At 36.3% G+C, this 21,531-nt stretch overlaps 1 protein-coding gene across 5 annotated transcripts in view; it reads right to left on the reverse strand.

Moving 5' to 3' along the window:
- Nucleotides 1–21,531, reverse strand: part of INVS (inversin) — a 98,393-nt gene that overhangs the window by 41,466 nt on the left and 35,396 nt on the right. For 2 of the 5 annotated variants that reach the window (XM_040588883.1, XM_040588884.1), the window contains exons 4-6: nt 12,632–12,805; nt 7,621–7,788; nt 1,418–1,598 (exon numbers count right to left, since the gene is read on the reverse strand). In XM_040588883.1, the coding sequence (XP_040444817.1) occupies nt 1,418–1,598; nt 7,621–7,788; nt 12,632–12,805 (523 nt within the window). Of the gene's footprint in view, nt 1–1,417; nt 1,599–4,323; nt 4,464–7,620; nt 7,789–12,631; nt 12,806–17,393; nt 17,453–21,339; nt 21,513–21,531 lie in introns of those variants that run through there. The other 3 variants (XM_040588887.1, XM_040588886.1, XM_040588888.1) reach the window with 3 other exon arrangements.

Below are 21,531 nucleotides of genomic sequence, written 5' to 3' on the forward strand. Positions count from 1 at the left end.
TGGCACATCTCCCCCCTTTAGTCCACATTGATTAGACAATCCATTTTTCCAACAGACAAAACTCTCCTAAATACAATCAATTTAAAAACACAATAAAATTTGTTTCTTGGACAGAACAAAGTGATAACAACTATTTATTTGGGAGATCAATCTTATAACACTTAAAATGTTTCACAGTTTCTCTGTAAAAATTCAATATCCCTACTTGAATGCAAATGCAAATCTGATAACATTCTTTCCTTCTTTCTGTTTTTTAAAGTAAACATAATCAGACTACATGTATATTGTCACTGAAATTGCAGTAACTTGCTCCAGTGAGCAATCTGATTCTTCTATTTGCATTCTTTGTCAGCAGCGTCCCAAAGGATCATGGGGATGAAGCCGTTAAAAGGGGAGAGAAAGTGTTTGAAGATTCTTTCTTTTTATCCGGTATGTACATGGTGGCTATTTTTCTCCCCTGTATATAGGAAACGGAAAATAGGAGGTCAATTTTCTAAATCATATTATTTTTGTGCTTGTCAGTTAATGAGTTGTTTTCCTGTATTTGGACTATATTTAATCTGGTTTTTACCTGTTTTGTAAAGATCCAGTTTTGTAACCTGTAAAATCAAACTATGCAAAATTAATATATGCAGAGTTATAATTTACCAAGCACCTGAGTCTCAGAGCAGCAATCTGAGCAGAAAGAAACCCCTTTATCTGAATAACACTTATTGTCAGATCTGATTAGATTGTCAAAATGTATCTGATGAAGAGCTTGTACTAGGAGTAGGAAAAGTGTCAGCTCTGCCATTTTCTTGTTCACTTGTGCTGGCATTATCAGATTATCTGCTGTTTCTTTGTGGGAATCTTTTTAAGTTACTTGTCTATTTTCTGAGGAGTAGTTTAGTAAAAACTAGATAGTATAACACCTAAATCCACATAACTGGGCACATGTAAACTGCAGTACACACAAATGATGCCACTGTCAACCCCTCCATGTTGTGGAGCACTCACTTCCCTCAGGACACCTTGCAAACTCTACATGACCATCTTACATATGGACCAAGAGAGGGTGATATCATCAATCTATATATTATGTATGAGTAAAGTTTTCTTATTTTTTTCAGATTAAAAATAACATAAACAGAAGTTCTGATATTTCCTTCATGCACCCCAATGGATTGTCTGGCATACATGCTGGTATATCGCCTGCTGAAGCAGTGCATTTTACAATGCTTTGGAGACTGAAGCTAAAAAACCCCAGTTTACACACAAACTTTAATCCCGATTTAGCAGAAACTACTATTGTTTCTATTGTATTGATCTAAGAGATCAGTCAGCATAACGCTCGGCTGGAATTAAATAAAAATCAGAGACAAAGGTTAAACACCACAGTCAATTAATTATTAAAGGACTTCAGCATTGTTCATTTTACCAAGTAAGGCTGCCCAGTGAAGGGGAGTTCGAAACAAGTTGTCATAAGATGTCACATTGCAGCCTTCATAGGAGGTTAGGACATCAACAACAGCTACATTCCCATCAGCAACAGCAAAATGAAGGGGAGTTCGTCCTTCATAGTCTTGCCAGTTAAGCAGAGATTCTGTAGGTGCAGCTTCCTTTAAAAAAATATAAATATACAAGATTAAAAATATATTTAAGTTGAAGAGGAAAACTATATACTCTTTACAGATTATTTTTTGTTTAGTCTTATAATAAATAGATAAACCGTCCTTGTTCAGTAGAATACAGCTCTACAATCAAATTTTTTTGTTACAGTATAGGCTATCTTCAAGTATTTCTTACGGGATTTTTTTTTATACTTACTTGTATAAGATCTGATTATCATACGCAACTTACAGTTTTACCAGTCTGTTGTGCCAGTGGCTCCTTACACAGATCTTTGAAAGAATAACTCAGACACTTGTAAAAATAACTAGATCTTCTTACTTGATTTCCTAAGCTGAACACAACATATATATCTTTGTATTTTTCTTCTAGGACATTCCTCTTTTTTCACAAGTTAATCGTACGCCTTTCATTATACTTTTACAGCATTTTCAAACCACATGACTTAGAGTATTTCTAAAGGAGATGTCAAGGTCTCTAGCTGACAGGATAGAAGTAAATTAGAGAGAACTTCTAATGAATGCATCTACTTGTAATGAGCTTAATTTTGAGTAAAAAAACCTTCTAAAGTATTGTGATTAGTCATTTGATCAAATAATGTAGGAATTAATAGATATAACTTGACTTTTCATCACATTTTCTTTAAAAACATGCTAAATTACTTTCACATAAGGCCCCTAGCTATCTAATTTCATATTATGATAATTTCCTCTCATCAACTTTTTTCTAGACAGATTTCTCTTCATTACTTTCTTTCTCAGACAAAAGAACAGAACAGGTACAAGTGAACATCATCACAGTGTTCCAGAGATCTCCAAATATCTGCAAATATCATAAAGGCCAATGAAATACAAACTTTGAACTTCACTTTCCTGAAAAAATAGGTATCTCTAAAGAAAACCGGTAAATAATAAAACAATAGAAATTCAGGATGCAGGACACCAAACGTACAGCAGAAGCAGAATGTCAAAACAAGAGCTTAAATAAACTGTAGATAGTAAGTCTGCTGCTCTATCACCAACAATTCAGAACAATTCACTGAAGTCATGGGAACCCTGTGCAAAAGAAAAAAGAGAATGTAGTCCTGAGATTTTAAACTTCCAACACTAGAGTGGATTTTAACCATGATAATTAAGAAAAACAATCCTTCTGAAAATAGAGCCACACTGTATCTTACAACATACTTATGAAGGAGGAGGGAGAGACTGTGATCCCTGCAGCTTGTTAGCAGTTAAAGCAAGTTCCTAATCCCTTCCTCACTAAACTAACTGCAATTTTTCCTACCAACTTCACTAGGCACACAAATAGGCCATAAAATCCCTTGTATTTGCATTATTTGAAATGCAGTAAATATTACCTAGAAAATTAACATCTAACATTGGGAATAATAAATCAAGAAGCAGAAGGTCAGGAAATTCCAGAGATGTGGTTTGTCTACAAAATGAATTGAAAAAAAAAACAAACCAACAACTCAAACCTCACTTTTAGAGCTACATTTAACCGTATTTCGCAAGTGCAATCTGGTCAAATTAATACTGAAGTAGTAAACTGAACTCTGCAATGCCCTGATTCTTGAATTCTTACTGTCTTACGTTCTAACAGTGTCGACTTAAACCTCCTAATATTTGATTAACTTAAGTTTTCTGAAGTTAAACATTTACATACTTCACATTCTGTATGTAAATGCTACGTTGCCTGTCTCACATATAAAAGACCACATCAATTTCAGATATCGGTAGATAGCCATGTTTTGCTAGAGAAAAAAATTAACATACTTGAAACATACTGTAGTTCATTACTGTATCTAGCCACTTGTGCAATAACAAATAATTATTAAAAACAAAAAATTGGTAGATACGAATCTCAACTAAAAATACAATCAAAGTTAACGTTGTTACGTGCACAAACCACAATAACCAAAGCATGAGTAACATTTCTTTTAATAAGCATTCAAAAGTGTTTATCTGAGCCACTGCATTGAGAAGTGAAGTTTTACGTTCTTCCCCAGCTTTAATAATTCTCAAGAGAAAGCTAACTGATAATATGCTTACTTTCTGTTTACTCAAAGAGCTCAGCAGGGGGAGTATAGAGTCCACTGCTACAATTCAGAAGTGATCTTTATGAGAATCACTTTTAAGAAATGACTAAAAATGAATGATGACATGCACAGAAGTTATTACTGAAATTCTAACTCCACCAAAGGAAAACCTGTTTGAACAAAATGGACAAACAGGAAACCAAATGCTTCTTCACTCTACCTGTAATGTACTGATGTAACCTGGATAGCTATGTTTCAAGTCTTCTAAAAGCACAACAACATATTAAATACATGAATCCTAGAACTCCTGGCTCAAAGTCCCTGATGTTGCCCAGAACATATCCTCATTATCAAAAGTGTTGCTTTTGCAAAGTGGTAAAGCATCTTTTAATGACAAAGCCACTACTTATATTCTAGTCTAAAAGTACTTGTGTTTTGAAATTTTTGGCCACTTAAACTAAAATTTTGTATTTTGTATACATTCAGGAATATAATTTCTTTGGATTTAAAGTGGTTTTGTTGTAAAACTAGCTATAATTAAACTGTCATACTATACTAATATTTTAAGCACAATACACAGAAGACACAGAAGACACACATTTTTCTGCAGTCATTAGAATAATGGAACTGTAGGCAATAATGGAAAGTGTTGTATAAGTAAATATCATGTCTCTTACCATGAAGAATAAATAAAGAGAAGAGATACAAAACAGACAGAGTACTAAGCAGTTGCTTCCATCATATTAATAGAACCTTATTCTGTTCTTTTCTCCTTAAATCTTCCCAAAGTTTTTCATGTAACCAAGCACTGCTGAATCTGGAAAGGTGGAAAAGGAAGTTGACTATGAGAGGACCTCCCAATCAGAGTTTCTCTCTACTTCACATGTTTACTTTCTAAATATGTCATAGGTTCCATTTTCACTGTATTTCACAGATTTCAATATAAGATATAACCAATTTGTGCATAACTGTCACCACTGCAAACCCAACCTACTTCTTCAGCATTCAGTTGGGCTCTTTTCAGTATTGTTTGTTTTGACATTCTCCCCTCAGCTAAGTACTAAAAAACAGCACACAGAAAGATGACCCTTAATTTTAGGAATTTATAAACAGGAGACAATGAATGGACGCAACCAGATGGCAGAGCATGGAAAAACAATACAGTATTTTTCAGTATCATAGACCGTGGTCTCAATAAAACCCAGCAGCTTAACTCTTCTCAAGATTTTGTAAAGCAGCACTGAAGAATTCTGAGTAGGACACTAGAGAAATATAATTTTCTGGGGAATTCTGCCAGAGTGTCAAAGATAACATGAGAAAAACAACAGCAGTGTTGTTTTTCATAACTTAGTCAGCAGGCAACAAAGGCTGCCAATGTAGACTGAGCAGCAGTAAATATTAATATCTGACTGCTACCTGAGCACCAGCACATAGCTTACAGCTTATAGCACTCTATCATGAAAGCAAGGACAAATGGCTTGTGTTGGATGCAGTCATGAAAATGGAAAGGCAACAGTGACAGAGTTGTAGGCCTGCTGCACTATCACAACAAGACAATATTCTTGTGAACTTAGAAATGCACTTATGTAAGTTAAGACACAAGATGATAGAAATTTTAGTTGTATGGGTACATGTATTAGAAGTACCATGCAGAAACAATGTGAAAAACTGTAATGCTAATCTGGATGTGAAGATAGAGAAGAATGAGAATCAGAGGAGATGCCTGAGCAATAGATCTGGAATGGAGTTATACGGCAAAATGCAACTATAGAAACGAGGGGAAGATTATAAACTCTGCTAGGCAGATATCTATGAAGAAACACTTCAGTTTGGAGGGAAAACAAGATCTTACTAAAGGATTAAACTCAGAGGCACCACCACCAAAAGAAAAGGTATCTATACTCAACAACATGTTTAATCTACCTAGTAACAATGTTTCTGTATCATCAACGTTTGCAGCATATTTTGTAAGCTAAATTGCTTTTATTATCTTCCTCCATCAACAAGCATATACAGGTGTAACTATTTGGAATATAAACAATTTAACTGATGCATGAAAAAGGCTAGATGGAATCAGGAACACACTCTTTTAACTGTCAGTGCTAAAAATAAAAGAATCAAAAAAACTAGACATGATCATCATTCTGTATTACCTAAAGAGAATCTTTGAGAACACCTTCAGTAAGGAGACAGGTATTTTTTACCTTTTATAGTGCACCTGGCTAGGATGGAATTAATTTTCCTCACAGCAGCAGGTATGGTGCTGGGCTTTGTATTTGTGATTAGAACTGTTGATAACACACCCACGTTCTGGCTGTTACTGAATAGTGCTTCAACAGCATCAAGGATTTATCTTTTTCATGCCCTGCCCTGCTCCCCTCAGTGAGTGGGCTGGGGTGGGCAAGAGATTGGGATGGGACACAGCTGAGACAGCTGACCCAAATTGACCCAAGCAATATTCATTGGTATAACATCATGGTCAGCTAAAAAAAGCTCAAGGAAAGGAGGAGGGCAGGGGGGGATATACACTGTTTGTCTTCCAAAGCAACAATTATGCATGCTGAAACTCCTTTGCCACTTTCCTGGGAGTGGTTAACAACTGCCTTCTGATGGAAAGTAGAGAATAAGCTCCCTTTTTTGCATACAACTTTCGCTTTCTATACTAAACTGTCATTATCTTCATCCATATAAGTTCTTGCCTTCCTTCTCTTTTCTCCCAGTCTTGTAAGAGAGGGGTGAGTGAGTGGCTGTGCAGGTGTTAGGCTGTTGGCTGGGACCGACCCACAACATTCACCTTGACCATCTAATGTTTGAAAAAGTCTGTATCTGAATACAGTAATCCTTACCTACTTTTCAGAAAATTTATTTCTCCAATGTGGCAGAAAATTAGATGGCATATAGAAACTAAAACTTTGTGACAAAATTCTGTTTGTGACAAATTATTTCAAAACTTAGATCAAATCACAAATAACTTGAATAAACAGAAGTAATACAGAAATAAAATCACATTAATTTAACACTGGAAACTTCTCAAAAACTATTTTCATTGTAAAAAAAAGTATCAGTAACAGTAAAGTTATCAATGTGATCTGGAGAAAAGCAAAGCAAATTTTAATATGCCACACTAGTTCTCAACTTGCAAGCTAACCAGGGAAACAGATATAAGACATTGTAGTTAGCTTACAATCAATATGTGTCTAGTTCTGAAAGACCTTTGAAAGACAAAGATAATAGAGAGATTGTTGTAATGGGAGAAATATTCAATTGAGACTTCTGTATCTTTCCATGTTAGTGAATTTCAGAGATTTCCACAGAATAAAAATCAAGATGAAAATCAAGCTGAGCACACGATTTCATTCTACTCATTATAACTGTCAGTGTAGAAAATGGAACTGAAATACTGCAGAAAGAGAAAATATGCCATCAAGGAAAAAGTATTAAATCCATACACAAAAACATTTTGAAAGCCTCTCAATAAATTGATCATATGCTGACTGATAATTGATCAAATAGTTCCCAGAATTCTGACTTGAAAGACAAAATTAAATTAGACTTGTCAGTACAGTTATAACTAGAAATAAACTTTCAAATAATGAAGACACACAACAAAAATCTGTGTGCGAGATGCAACTGAGATGAGTCACGTGACTGGCCATTTTAACTAGGAGAACTTGCAACCCCTTCCTCCCTCCCATACCCCCTAATGAATAGTTACACACTTCAAACTAATTAAGAGAAATTTTACAGTCCATGAGTTGGAACAAAGATATCAACCTATAGAACTTTGAAGAAATCCCTCTTAAGAGAGGAAAAATATTTAAGATGATTTCTTACAAAATTATGGATATTAGGAAAAGCAAATTATTTCATTCTCAAAGAGTCTGTGGACTAAAATGATAAATTTCAAGATAACAAAAAAATTTTATTGAAGTAACAAATACAGAAAGTATTATATATATAATAGACATTCTTACCAGAATACATTTCACTGTGTGAATTGCACTAGGGTCCTTGTTGTTAGCTGCCCAGTGAAGTGGAATTTTTCCTTCAATATCAGGGATTCCAATATTTGAATCATGTTTTATGAGAAGTTTCACATGCTCTGGGTTATTGTAGTAGGCACTCCAATGCAATGCAGTTTGCTGGAAGACAATATTCTCAAGTTTTACAAATGCACTCACATATGATTAAAAGATGAACATTAAAGTTGGTTAGAACCTGAAATATGATTGAATTATATTTTCACAGAATGAAAGAAATCACCTAGTCCAACTCTGCTCAAAGCAGGGTCAACTAGAACAGGTTGATCAGGACACTGTCCAGTCAGATTTATAGTTATCTCCAAAGAGACCCCACAACCTCTCTGGACAACCTGTTCCAGTGTTTGACCTTCCTCACAGTTAAAAAAAAAAAAAATATTCTCAGGTTTAAACAGAAGTTATTATATTTCAGCTTGTGCCCATTGCCTCTCATCTGTTCACTGCAGACCATTCAGAAAAGTCTGGGTCCTACAGCCTCCCATCAGGCATTTATATACATTGGTAAAATTACCCCTGATCTCTCTTCTTCAGGCTAAACATTTGCAGGTCTCAGCCTCTCCCTGAGGTCAGAGACTCCAATCTGTTAATCATCTTTGTGGCTCTCCACGGGACTTGCTCCAGTATGTCTATGCCCTTACTGTACTTGATACCCAGAAGCAGACCTTGCATTCCATTTGTGGTGCTACCAGTGCTGAGCAGAGGGGAGGGACCACAGGCAAAACCAGCTTTAAACAACCGGCAAATGAGCAAACTTTTGTTACACCTCAGTAAAAAGGAGTGACAGAAAATGGAGCACATGTACCTAGGGTGGGTGACAACTCCAAATCAGTGGAAAACAGGCTTTAAACAAAACTGAACAAGAGGCTCATCTACCTGAGTAAGGGTAGATACTCACACATCTTTGCTGCTGAGGTCTGAATTAAGTCTAAGCTACACCATCTTACATGAGACCCACACTGGGAAGCCCTTATGTTTGGAATATAAGTATTTCTGGTAGAAGATTAATTGCTTTGTATGAGGATTTCTTGGACTATGTCAGGAGAATACTGTCCATGCTACTTAGCCAGCCAACAGGGCAACGCCATCGGGTACAGCAATTTCAGATCTGGAGAAAGTATCTGAGCTTGGTGTTAAGCAGTCATGTCCAAGTTAGAATGATCTCAGCACCAGAGGCTGCACTACAGAACAACTGCAGTAATTATTTGGTCCCTCTTAAATTTTGAAATCTCTTGGAATAACACAAATCAATGCAGAAGCATATAACAAGATTACTCTCCAGTAGAGGAAGATGGCACAGAATACTGACACTGGACTTGTATCCATCTTGAGCAATGGTTTTGACTTTCTACATGGTCCTTGTTCACTCAGAATTATGAGGTTGAGTATTACTGAATCAAACGCCCACCAACCCGTGGCAGTCCAATAAAACATCAAAAGGCAATCCATGCTCCTACCGCCAATTACAGACTGCCAGTGGCTTTCTAAGGGCATTATTGATGCTCATAATTACACAAGCAAACCAGTGTGTGTGTGGTTTTTAAACAGCAAAACTAAAATACTTGTTAATACACCAGTATTATCAGACACATCTTTCCCAACTGCCAAGTAACAGAGGGTTGTAACATACTGAACGAATTATATTTCCCATCTTGCTTCCCCCCTCGCCCCTGCAAAATATTACATGGCACTTTGATTTGAAAATTGAGAGAAATATCTGCTGTGGGACATTAGTGTATAAGCCTATGATACCCTGGATTAACACCCTTGAAGTTCACTATAAGAGTTCACTATCGTATCCTTAATGTCTCTGTAAAGAAAGAAGGCAAAAAGGAGTCTGTTTTTTGTGTTTGTTGCTTTAAGCTATTAGTTTAGTACCATGGTAACATAATTTGTCTATTTGGTAGTTTGCTGAAAAAGAGCTCATTCTAAGACATGACTTGGAGGAGCTGCAAGAAAAGGTCTGGTAACTGACACTGCATACAACAACATATAGCCTAGCACCAGAAAGCTTGTTCAAACCATTGTAGCCTGTTGGGATTTGAATTGAAAGAAAAACTTCTAGCAGTAGAAATTTGTAAAAAGTTAACAAGTGTTATTTCTGAAGTGGAGCTGACCAGTATCCCTAGAAACTGACAGTTTCAATGAAAGCAAAAACTTTTGATTAGGCCATTGTAGCCTGATTTACTGTCTTCTGTCACCTACAACCTGCTTTTCAGTCAGTTGCCTACATAGAAGTAGATGTAAAAGACAGTTGTTCTATGTTCAGGAATTATATCTGACAGTCCCAGTACGGACAGCTGCAGTAAGATAAACGAATAAGCTATGTGTCCAACAGGGTCAAACATGTTGGAGACTGTCCCTGAGACAGCCTTTCATCAACCTGAATTCCATCTTTGCTACTGTGACTGCTCATGACATGCACTGCAATAAAAGTGCTTTACATTTTGTGGGAAATCTGGCAATGCTTTAATACTGCCTTGGAAATCTGTTAAACAACAGGCAAGGTTCCTAAAAGTTATTGGCTGGTTTCCATATACCTTTGTTAATTAATTAACATGGTCAGGAAGTCAGCATGACCGCTCCGGAACGACTGCTGTAGTTATAGCCAGGGTTTCCATGACACATGTTAGAATATCCTGGAAGGCAAACAGCTGATTGCTAGGGCACGGGCTGGTTCAGCTCCATTGTACAGAAGGGACAGAGGTTCATTTGTTGCAAACTGGGCTTGCAGCTGTCTTATCCTGCTTCCCAGATGACAAAATCAGATAAGGATTTCAGAATTTGAGCAGTTACATCCCTAGAAAGTCCAGTCCCCTTCTTTTACTATGTCCTCTTGTGGTAGAATAAAAACCCACTATATGAGATACATAATGATGATTTCCACTAAGACCAGCCTTGCCAAGCTGGTACACTGGTTATCAGCTGATCCAAATATACTTGGTCAGGGCACTCACATTTGAATCAGCGGTAGATTAGTGCCTCCTGCAGAGATTTTTTGCAGCAGTTCCAAGATCACTTACAAATCGTAAAAGACCTTCCTGCTCAATGCTTAAAAAGCCTCCACCATCAGCAACTGTTCCAGCTGTATTCAATACCCTGCCTACCCTTGCCAACGGTAGTTACATAATGAATTTTTTTGGTCTTCCTTTTGCTATCTACATTCACGGTGTCTAACACTTTGTTACTATATCCTTGCAGAAAAAAATTGGCTTAGGGAACATTCATTTCTCTGGGTTCTTTGAAAGAAGTCTCTTTCAGATTTCAGGAGACACAAACTCTGCCAGCACATGAATCTAAACCAGATGTTCTCAGATTAACAGGTCCACAATAATTACTAGAAATCTGTCTACTGAAGGCAATGTGATCATGTCCCAAACAGAACATGCATCAAGCATGCCAACAAGAGGCATGATTCTGTTTTGTCCAAAACATATGTGGAAACAAGAAATCCTTTACCTAGAATGTCTGTCAGGACTGTGTGAAAGTCCTATGCTTCCTCATATCCTACTACTAATGCTAATGGAGGCCACCATTTCACATCAGTTTTAAATCAAGCATCACTAAGCACTCAAGCTTAAGAACCACACTAATCTGAGGCACCTAAAAAAATTTAGTTACTATAGTCTAAATATCTATTCCTTCTTTTAAAACAGGTTACTGTGGTATTACTGTGGACTGGCAGTACCTCTCTGTATGAAGAGTATTCATAAATCAGTTGTTTTAAGAACTGTACCACTTTCCTTTTAAGATCCATCATCTTTTCTGGCTAGTCATTTTAATTATAGTCTTTTTTAACAAATATCAGTAGATTATTTCCTGAGGCTATAAGAAGTCAGGGTGCTTCTGAATCAGCCTGGTAATTTTATTGATGTGGTAGAGCATGGCTTGACTTTGCAAAGGGACATGAGACAACTCATAGTGATATATGCACTGTATGACATACTAGGAAAGTTACCTGGAGATTTCCTGGCCTTTCAAGCAATTGTTGTTACTACAGACACAGAAAATTAGTCTGAAGGACTTATTCTAAGGCGGCAGTAATGTAAAGCTCTGAAGATGTCAAGATTACATTTTCTCCCCAAGGAAGTCTGCAGATTCACAAAACAAATGTCAAAGTCACTAACTGCTGCTCTGCTTCAAATGAAAGTCTTACGCCAGAATGTCAATCAACTTCATCATCACATCCGTCTCACTAAATGATTCACTCATGGAAGTAACAGTGCATGTGCATTGATAGCAGACCTTCTGCTGCCAATTGGTCCATTTAATAATAATAATGATAACAACAACAACTTGATACTTTTTATTGCCCTGTTTGAAAACCTTCTTGACAAATGTTATCACATTCTATCCCAGGCCAGAAAGCCACATATGACTAGGAGACTCTAAAAATTATCCATTTTTACCTACAGAGATACAGAAAAAAGGAAAGTTGACCAGACAGATTTAGTCTATGGATATTTTTACCCATGGAACATCCTTGCGAGTGGAAGTGAAGGAGTAAAGTTGAGCCAGGCAGATGGAGGTGGTGGTGTTGGCTTCAAGGTGATGTTCTAATTTTTGCATCTGTTTCTCACTATACAAAGCTATTTCAACTGGCAACAAAGGAAAATAATTTTCTTTAAATCAAGTCTGTTTTGCCTATGACAGTAACTGGTGATCAATCTCCCTCTCTTTACATCAACCTGTGAGCTCTTTCCACCTATTTTCTCCATCTGTCCCATTGAGGAGGAGCAGCAGGGTGAGCATTTGGCTGCTTGCAAAAGCTAACCCACCATATAGTTCTGAAAGGTAGCACCTATAGACGGCTGTGTCAACATCACCACCACTTTAGTGGCCCCAGTGCAGAGCAAAATCACTACACCCAGTGTTAGGAAGGATGTCTGCTAACAGCAAATTTTTAAAGCTGCTACAAGTCTTGTCTTAAAATAAGCCGTATTTTTACCTTGTTTCTGTCCTGTGTATCCACTTCTCCAGGTGCCATATGTTTTAGCAACAAAGCTAAACATTTTGGGCTTTTGTGACGTGTAGTTAAATGTAATGGTGTCATATCCTCTAAGTCCTTCTGCATCCAGTTTCCTCTACGAGCCAGTAAAAGTTTCATGAAGCGGTAATTTCCCTGGGTAAAGAAAAATATCAGAAATTTATTCCAGTTTATCAAACCAAACAATGATACTGTTTAGATTTACTGTTGTATTACAGTGCCTAAGAACCTGCATTAAAACAGCTCTAAGCTTTGGAAACATCTACTGAAGATTTTTTGTTAAAAAACATTAATTCTTGATTTTTAAGTCTGGTTTGCTACTCAGTATCAGATATATATCTTCTGTTAGCAGAGTGTGTAAGACAGGGTTCAGTAATACTGAAAATTGTGCAATATTGTCAAGAGTTTCTTGACAGTTTAACCTCAATAAACATCATGTAAAAACTGAAGTAAGACCATTCCATGCTAGTCTCAGCAAGGCAGAGAGTTAGCAGATGAGGAATCAAACAAAACATGAAGAAAGATTACAATTTTCAAAATGAAAGTAAGAAAAATAACAGGGAATAATTCAGAGAGCTAAAATGTACTCATTTGAATGAGTAACAAACATACAGGAAAGTGATTGTTCGTTACATTTTTAAATTGGGAACCATATATCAGTTTTGATCTACTGTATGCATGATAAATGGATGGGACAGCTAGCTTTGTAACACATTTAAAATACTTAACACTCTGGACTTACTAGGTTTTCAACAGAAATAATGTAGAAATGCTTCTGTGACTAATAACTGAGGGTGGATCCTAAAGAAAACAATCCTGGTTTACTTCTCAAATCACTAAAGAAGCCAGTCAAAACTTAAAGATACAATAATGAAGAAGCTGTAGTGATTTAAGGTATAGCCAGCCTGGACTTGCTACTGCTTCTTCCTTGGTGGATATTTTCCATCTAACAGAGATGCTACATAACATTTTGATACTTCCACTTCAAAACAAAATCTTACGTTTTTTTTCAAACCACCTTCAGCAGATGAGTTTCAATCGAGGACCAGTAACAGCTGGAGCAATATTAAAGCAAAATATCTGGATCTAGCTTGTGTGATCATACTTTAAGCATCCCTATTCTTCCCTGCTTTTTTAATCTTTCCTAAAGTGAAAGGAGTATGTTGTCTCCCAGTTTTGCTCATTATTTCCCCAGTGTTTCACAAAATACTATTTTTTGCTAACTTCACATATTGACAGTTTAAGTAAAAGTACCAATTACCCATAAATATAATGAAAATAGCTCAGAAGAGAAGCGAAATTGTACTATTTCCCCCCACTCAGGGAAAAGCTGCAGCATTTGAGGATGCTTTATTGGACAATGTACACAGGGAGGTGACACTCAAATCAACAGAAGTCCCGTTTTCAGATTCTTCTGCTTATTGGAACTACCTGCAAATTAACATAGATCAGTCTGCCACAATTCTTTCATAAATCCTGTATGCTAACTTAGTCCCTTTAGGCTGTCTTTGGAAAAACAATGAAAAAAAAAGTAAACATGTAGACAAGTGCAAGCAGTGCTAATGAATGGGTGCATGTCTGTATATCATAAGACTCAGAATTGCGAATCACTTTCTCAGCAAAATTGTAGGGTGGAGATGGGCCAAAGGTTTCCAGAGGCCCCCACAGTATCCCGCAACAGGGCATAAAAATATTCTAGTTTCCTTTTTTACAGCAGCCATAAACATTGGAAGGGCAAATTTTGCATTTTGCATATATTACTGTTCTGATCTTTGCCTAATAAAAATGGAAGAATTGACCTTTATGTGGGCAGAATGCATTTCACCTAAAATAAATGAATGTAATTTCCCCCCATCCCCCACCCTGTACACTATTTTATTTTAAGATACAAAACAGGGAAAGCAAATAATGAATGAGCTCAGACAAAATAACTTCTTCCTGTTGCTACAATTTATTGTCATTGGTCCTTGCTCTTCAGCGAAAGCCTACAAGAAAAGTCTGCCAAAAACCTTACCACAAACCTGCCTGAAACTGCAAACTGCTCTTGCCAGAGACAGCATGGCTACTGTACTCTTCAACAGCACTCACAGCAAGTAGTGACCAATTCTCTTTCTTCTGCTGGGTGTCAGGGAAAGCATAACCTTAGGATTTTGTCCATTTAATACACAGACACACATGAAGGCATACACTGAAGTAGAGACAGAACAGCATAATGCCTGCACAGCTACTAATCTATGCAGAACACACTCAAAATGAATTAACGATAAATTTGGGAATGAGTTAGGGATGAGAAAACCCTTCATTACTGCCATTGTATTTACAGGTAAATACAAGAAGAATTTGCAGAACTCATTAAAAAAGAAAAAAAGCCAAAATTGCAATGTATCATGATGTGGTTGAGAATTAGACCGGGGAAGACAATATTAAGTAACTTGAGAGTATATTAGTCTTGGAAAAAATATAGCTGCTTTTCTCCACCACAGAGGATAATGTATTTGGTTTGTTTCCAGTATTTCCTGCTCAATATGCATGCATACACATGCAAAAAAAAATATTTTTTCCTGTTGATGGATACTTATTGGCAGGTTTACAAGTATATTGTGCTTCTTGAATGAATTCAGCTGAAGAGTCAAAGTTTAATATGTAAAATTAAGGAAACATGCATTTTATTGTTAGAGTTTCTTCCCCTATACTGTATTTTATTTTTGCTGTTACAAGTTTTTCAACCAGTTACTACTGTATTATTCTGTTGCATGCTTAGCCACCAACAAATCCCTCTCCTTAGGAAATGTATCTGTACTAAATTTGCTCATTCTGAAACACAAAAGATTCTGTTTCCTCCAAATGATTTAACATTTTTTTTTAAAACACCACCACAAAAAACATCTGTACTTACAATTACTTACTTGTGATGATCCTATTCATGTGCTTACTTCTAACTGCTATCCTTTTCTTTAGTAATACTATGAATTTTGCTGTGTTTCTTTCACGTGTTAGAAAATAATACCACCCCTACTAACTACAAAGGAAAAATTCCTCACCTTCAGCTGATTACTGTTTACGTTTGTAAATATGCAATGAATGTATAAACATGTCTTGATGGCAGATTTAATTTAAGTCCTACCAGGTGGAAGGGGAAAAAGGTATGCTTGAACTGAAAAGCAACTGCTAGCCAAATTCCTTCATTTTTCTAAAACTGTTGCATATAACAAGTCTTTAAGCTTGCTAGTTTTTACAGATAGGAAATGCATTTGATTGGCCTAAACATTCCTGGGCAGCATGAAGCACTTTGGGTCAGTCCACGGTCTCTTAACATTGATAGTGTCTCTAAAATGATTCTGTTATACTGTGGAAACGTTATGAGCAAGCAGGATTAAATACTGGCACAGAAAACTCAGATCCTGGTAGCCAAAATTTACTATTCCAATGCTGTTTCGTAAAATTCCTTCATTTTCCATTAAAATTATTTTTAGCCAAAAGACGCAAGTCTGTGTGCAAACTACATCACAGTTTCAGAGAACAGCTGACAACTAGCTTCAGCACAATGAATTACTTCTGCTATTTCAAAATTTCAGCCACATATACTATCTGCAGTGGAGTATAACAAATTTTTGGTAGATAGCTCAATAAACAATCATTGCTTTGCCGTTCAAGAAAGTTCTGGACCCCAAGCTTAACGACCAAGTTGTCAGAAAAACTTTACTTACCTGAACGTTTCAACAGAAAAAAAAGCAATGGGAGAAACATCTTAGTTGGAATCAATGCATTTGCCGGAATTCAGATTATTTCTAAAACTGAAAAAGTTATTCCCAAAATTGCACATTCACTCAGAAAAAAATTGTCTTGTATTTTCAATACAACTGTATTGCCAGAAACAGGTTCCAGCAGGAAATTGCCAATAAACTCTTTTCTACCTACTTTTCTGGGCCTACAAGATAATGTGTTTATTTCTTCATCCATCTGAAGCAGCTTTTTCAACCTATTTCCTCTGCCTGGCCTGCTAAGGAGGAGGAGTGAGAGCACAACTGGTGGGTATCTGGCAACCAGCCAAGGTTACTCCGCCCCATATGGTCACCTAAGCAAAAGTCTACAGAAAAAATGAGGTTTGTACTGATAACAGTGTTGTTATGATCCCAGTCATGGGTTGATACTGAAATAACTGATGGCTGTATTACCAATGCACTAAAAACATTAGCCTCACACTTCACAACGTGCCACGCTATACAGCCTGGCCGAGTCCTGCCCTAAGTCACCCAGCGCCTCTGTTTCAAACACTTCCTCAGAAGTTGGGTCATGGTACCTTCACTCAGCAGTGGGAAGGAAAAGAATATTTATTTTTCCTTTCCTTGGATCAGCGGCAGTCCTCTTCTTCCCTAGCAAACTAACAGAGAACAGGAGATCTGGTATGTGACTGAATCTAGCATGGGCATATGGGTATAGGGCGAGGGATTCCAGCACCACTGCGAAGCCACTCTAACATCTAAAGCCTTTCTGGGCCAGTTTTCAGCCTTTTTCCAAACAAATAAGCAGATACAGGTTCCTACTGGTCCATTGTTTAAAATAGTTCAATTGTACTGCAACATTTAGAGCAATCATATTTTCGTATATTATTCATTGGAAAGGTTCAAATAACATTACCCACCTCTACTAGCTGGCTCTCTGATAACAGGTAGCACAATAGACCAATCAACCTAATATAGAAAACACTATCATAAAAACACACCTGTGCAAATATTTCAGCACTCAAAATGAACAAGGATCCAGTAGACATTTTTGTTCTTCACATGATATCTAGCAGTATAAGAAAGATTCAGAGTTGTTAATGGATTTTTTTAATTTACCTTTTCAATAGATGGACATAATTTAATACATGTATTAATTTAATATATTTAATTTAAATATTTAATTTAATAAATGTAATAATTTAATTCCAAGACACATTGTTAGAGCATAAATCTTAGACTAACACAGAGCTAACAACAAATTGCTGTACATAATCCTGTTTCTTGTGAAAGGTTTTATTCTTCATGTAAGCAAAATCCTTCCAGAAATTTCTTAGCAGACACAAATGTTAACCTCCTTAACAGGTGTCAGGGTGTTCTCTCCTCAACTGTGAGATACCATGCATGTTCCTTCCGAGACCCAGACAGATTAACCTGCCAGCAAAGAGGTCATGTACAGTGCTCTGCTACATTTGGTAGAAGCCTGGCTATGCCGGCTATGGCATTTGGGATCACTGCTCAGCTATCAGGAGATAAAAGAACAACAACAACTGCATTTAATACTTACTTAAAAAAAAATCTTACTTCCTCTCCACTTAGCTACCTAAAATCTGATGCTTTTCAGATTTGGAATTGAAAAGAAACTGAGTACAGTTCCTGTAAAATGTGTAACATTTTCTTTCTGTGAACTGGAAGTCAAAGTATAAGAGCAATGGGGACATTTAAAGTAATATCATATAAAATACATAAATGTAAAAACCTGGATTACTGACTGTGGTTATGTAAAATAAAACACCATCTGAAATGGAGGAGTTATTATCATCCTAATATAAAGTATGCACATACTGAAACTAAGTTTCATCACAGATGTCTCCTGCGTAGTCATTAAGTAGATATGGGTCCAAACACTTTCCCAAACTACAGATAACACCAAAAGATGAAGTACACTTATTAATAGAAAAGGAACCAATCCTCAATCTGTTAATATTATTTCTCATTATATTACTTTTATATGCTATTCTATATGGATAAAGCTTCAGTAAACTGATAACCCTCTCCTGGACCAGATGTGGTTCTCGGATAAATGGGAAGGGGGAAACAGAACTATTTCATCTAAACAAATGACACTGTATCAGTTTGACTGTAGTCCAGACTTCCATTTATTATGCACTAACAATCAGGAATATTTTGCAGAATCCCAAATAGAGTTCTCCTGGGCACATAATGATGAATGACACCCAAGTATTTTGCATAGCAAACTTTTAAATATTTCAGAGATATACAAGCTTGCTTTAAAAAGTTCACCTGGATTCTATAAACATTTTGCTGATGGGCAACACAGCTCTGTGAAAACATATTTCCCTTCTCATTCCACACATATATGTGCACCTCTCCAAGCATTAAAAGCACGTCCATAGATTGGCTATCACCACCTCGTCATCAGTGGGTTAAAAGGAGTCAATACATACAGAAAAAGTGCTTATTACCCTATTCATTGCCGAGACCACAATTTCAAAAAGCATAACAATTCTAATCTATGTGAAATATTTAACATGACTTGAAAGACTGACTTGTAATAATTTATAATGTAGCACACATGAGCTGACTACTGACTGTTACAGCACAGCTACTCTTCTTTTTCAGAATACCTATAATAGGCTTGTGAAGATTTCATGGACTGTAAGGGTTGCTAGAGAGCTAGGGAAAAGGCAGCCCAGCATCTCTGTATAACCTCCTGGTAAACACAGCAGGGGTCAAAAAGAATGCCAAGCTGTTAAACCATGAAGATGTTACTTTGGCTCCAATTCAAAATTACATACCTGCTTTCCCAGTACTGGGAACAGACAGTCCAAAAGAACATAAAACAATTTAAAAGTGATCCTTACAAAGGAGGTGGGTTTTAAGGGTTCTTCACTGACAACAGCCATAAGCACCGAAGATAGTCAGGGCATATACTTCCAGTAGAACAGAAAGCCTTAAAAATATTTACACACAAACCACACATTAGAACTGAAGTTAAAATTGACCCTCTAGGTTACTAAACCAAATACTTTAGCACCATAAGGAGTAAGAACACCTAAACCTTTTCAAAAAATCCTTTGAGATTATTTTTTTTAGTGGAATTATGGTGTTTTGGATATTTCCTCCCATTTTTCTCAGTTTTGGGCTGGGATTTTTAGGTTTTGGTTGGTTGGTTTTGGTTTTTTTATTAAAGGCACACAATTTCACTCTCTACCCTTGAAAGTATAGTGCAGGTTTTAAAACCTAAACAAGCATTGGTCTTTTTATCTTAATAACAAAGATTAAACCCCATTCCCCACCCCCCCACAACACTGTCAGCTCTCTGCACTCATTTTAGTTTGAATTCATTTGTTTTGAACACAAACAAGACATGACAGTGTACCACTAAGTATCCTCCTGAATGGCAATGATATTTGTCTATTGTTAGTGCAAATGTCTTGTCAGATATATCAAACCCTGTATTTCTTTCATCAATTAAGTACATTTACTGATCAATTAGCACATTGATGTCCTCCGTAATTTTCAAATAATAAATTCATAATACATAGAATAAATTGTTCTGCCCCCAACCCCTGCGTTTTGGACTCTCATATTTCCAACCATTTCAATTATTTTCAGTATTCTCATTCCAGATACTCCAATCCTGTATTTGACTTACAATAACACCTAATCTTGTGTCACACTGAAGTATCCCTAGAAAAAGTACTACTTGTGATGCTAAGTTTGCTAATGAAAAATATTGACTAATACTAGATGCATGTGCAACTGTTGAGGCATTCTAATACACTTCTGATCTCACAGCTCCTATTTCAGCTGTATTTGGTTTTAGTTCATTATGAAATTCTTTACCATACTCTTACATTTTATGTCCTAATTTCCCATTTACCTTGCAATTTTTCATCTAGCACTTCAGTAAATACTTTCATACAGGCCTAAAAAGGTCATCTATTGAATTTATTTCTAGAAAACCAGCTAGCAAAAGATCCAGTTAGTCTTGAAGAACCTACTGCTGACAGTGTGGTGCACATTCTACCCAATTTTCTATTTATGTTTACATATTTATCCTTTAGAAAATAATTTTAAATTCTTCCATGCTACTGAGGTCAAAAAAAAGCTACTTTCTCAGCTACTCTTCTTCCTATTGAAAACATTAATTACCAGTATTTATGAAATTCTGCAATGTTATGATTCCCAAAGAATGATTCACTGATTAAAACTCTTTTGTGCCTTGGCCTTGCTGTTTCTGTACTATTAAGATGATCTCTATCAAAATCAGGCATTAACCACTGATCACAGCCCCTAACAGAGAGAACTGCAGTAACTAAGCCTTGTCAGCAAGTGCACAGAAGACTGCAGGCAAGTCATAATATAAAAGTCCCCACAAAATCAGAAGCACAAACGTCAGCCGGTTTCAAGGGGCGCATTCGAATACAAGAGAGGAGAAGTAGCAGTAAGTCCACCATCCATGACAGTAGGGATTTCAGAAAGCTGATAATTACACATCCCACGAGAGTTCAATAATTTATTAGCTTATTAATTTTTTATTTTTGAAATATATTCATTATTAATTAAGTGGCACTTATGTAAGACATTTTAGCACTATTTTCTTAGTATTCTTTTGTGAAAAGAGAGACTATTTAACAGTCAAGAACTCTTCAGAGGAATACAATATATGATTCAGTTAATTCTTCACAAACAACATCACAAAATTATGACATTTAATTAATTGAAAAGAAAAAACAGGTATGCTTTTCTATATACTACACCAATCATAGTATGGGCAGTGATTATACTTTCATTGTCTTTAAATATTATTCATGTTTTAATTTTCCTCTTTGAACTCCTACATCACGTTTAAGAAAGTATAGCTGGATACATAACAGCTTGAGAGCAGGAAAACAAATTGTATCATAGGTTAGTACTTACATATTCGGTCATGTACACTGTTCCTCTGATTTAGACCCAGTTTGGAGCAGAATGAGAACTGGAAACGTGTGTGGAAATTTAGTATACCAGGCCACTGATAACCTTTTCCATAGATCCACATTGTGCCCCAAATATACTAGTTTTTATTCTAAGATAAGAAAAAAAGTGAAATAGATTGCTATGTTTTTAACA

The sequence above is a fragment of the Falco naumanni genome, chromosome 3, assembly GCF_017639655.2.
Source record: "Falco naumanni isolate bFalNau1 chromosome 3, bFalNau1.pat, whole genome shotgun sequence".
In the NCBI taxonomy this organism is placed as follows: domain Eukaryota; kingdom Metazoa; phylum Chordata; class Aves; order Falconiformes; family Falconidae; genus Falco; species Falco naumanni.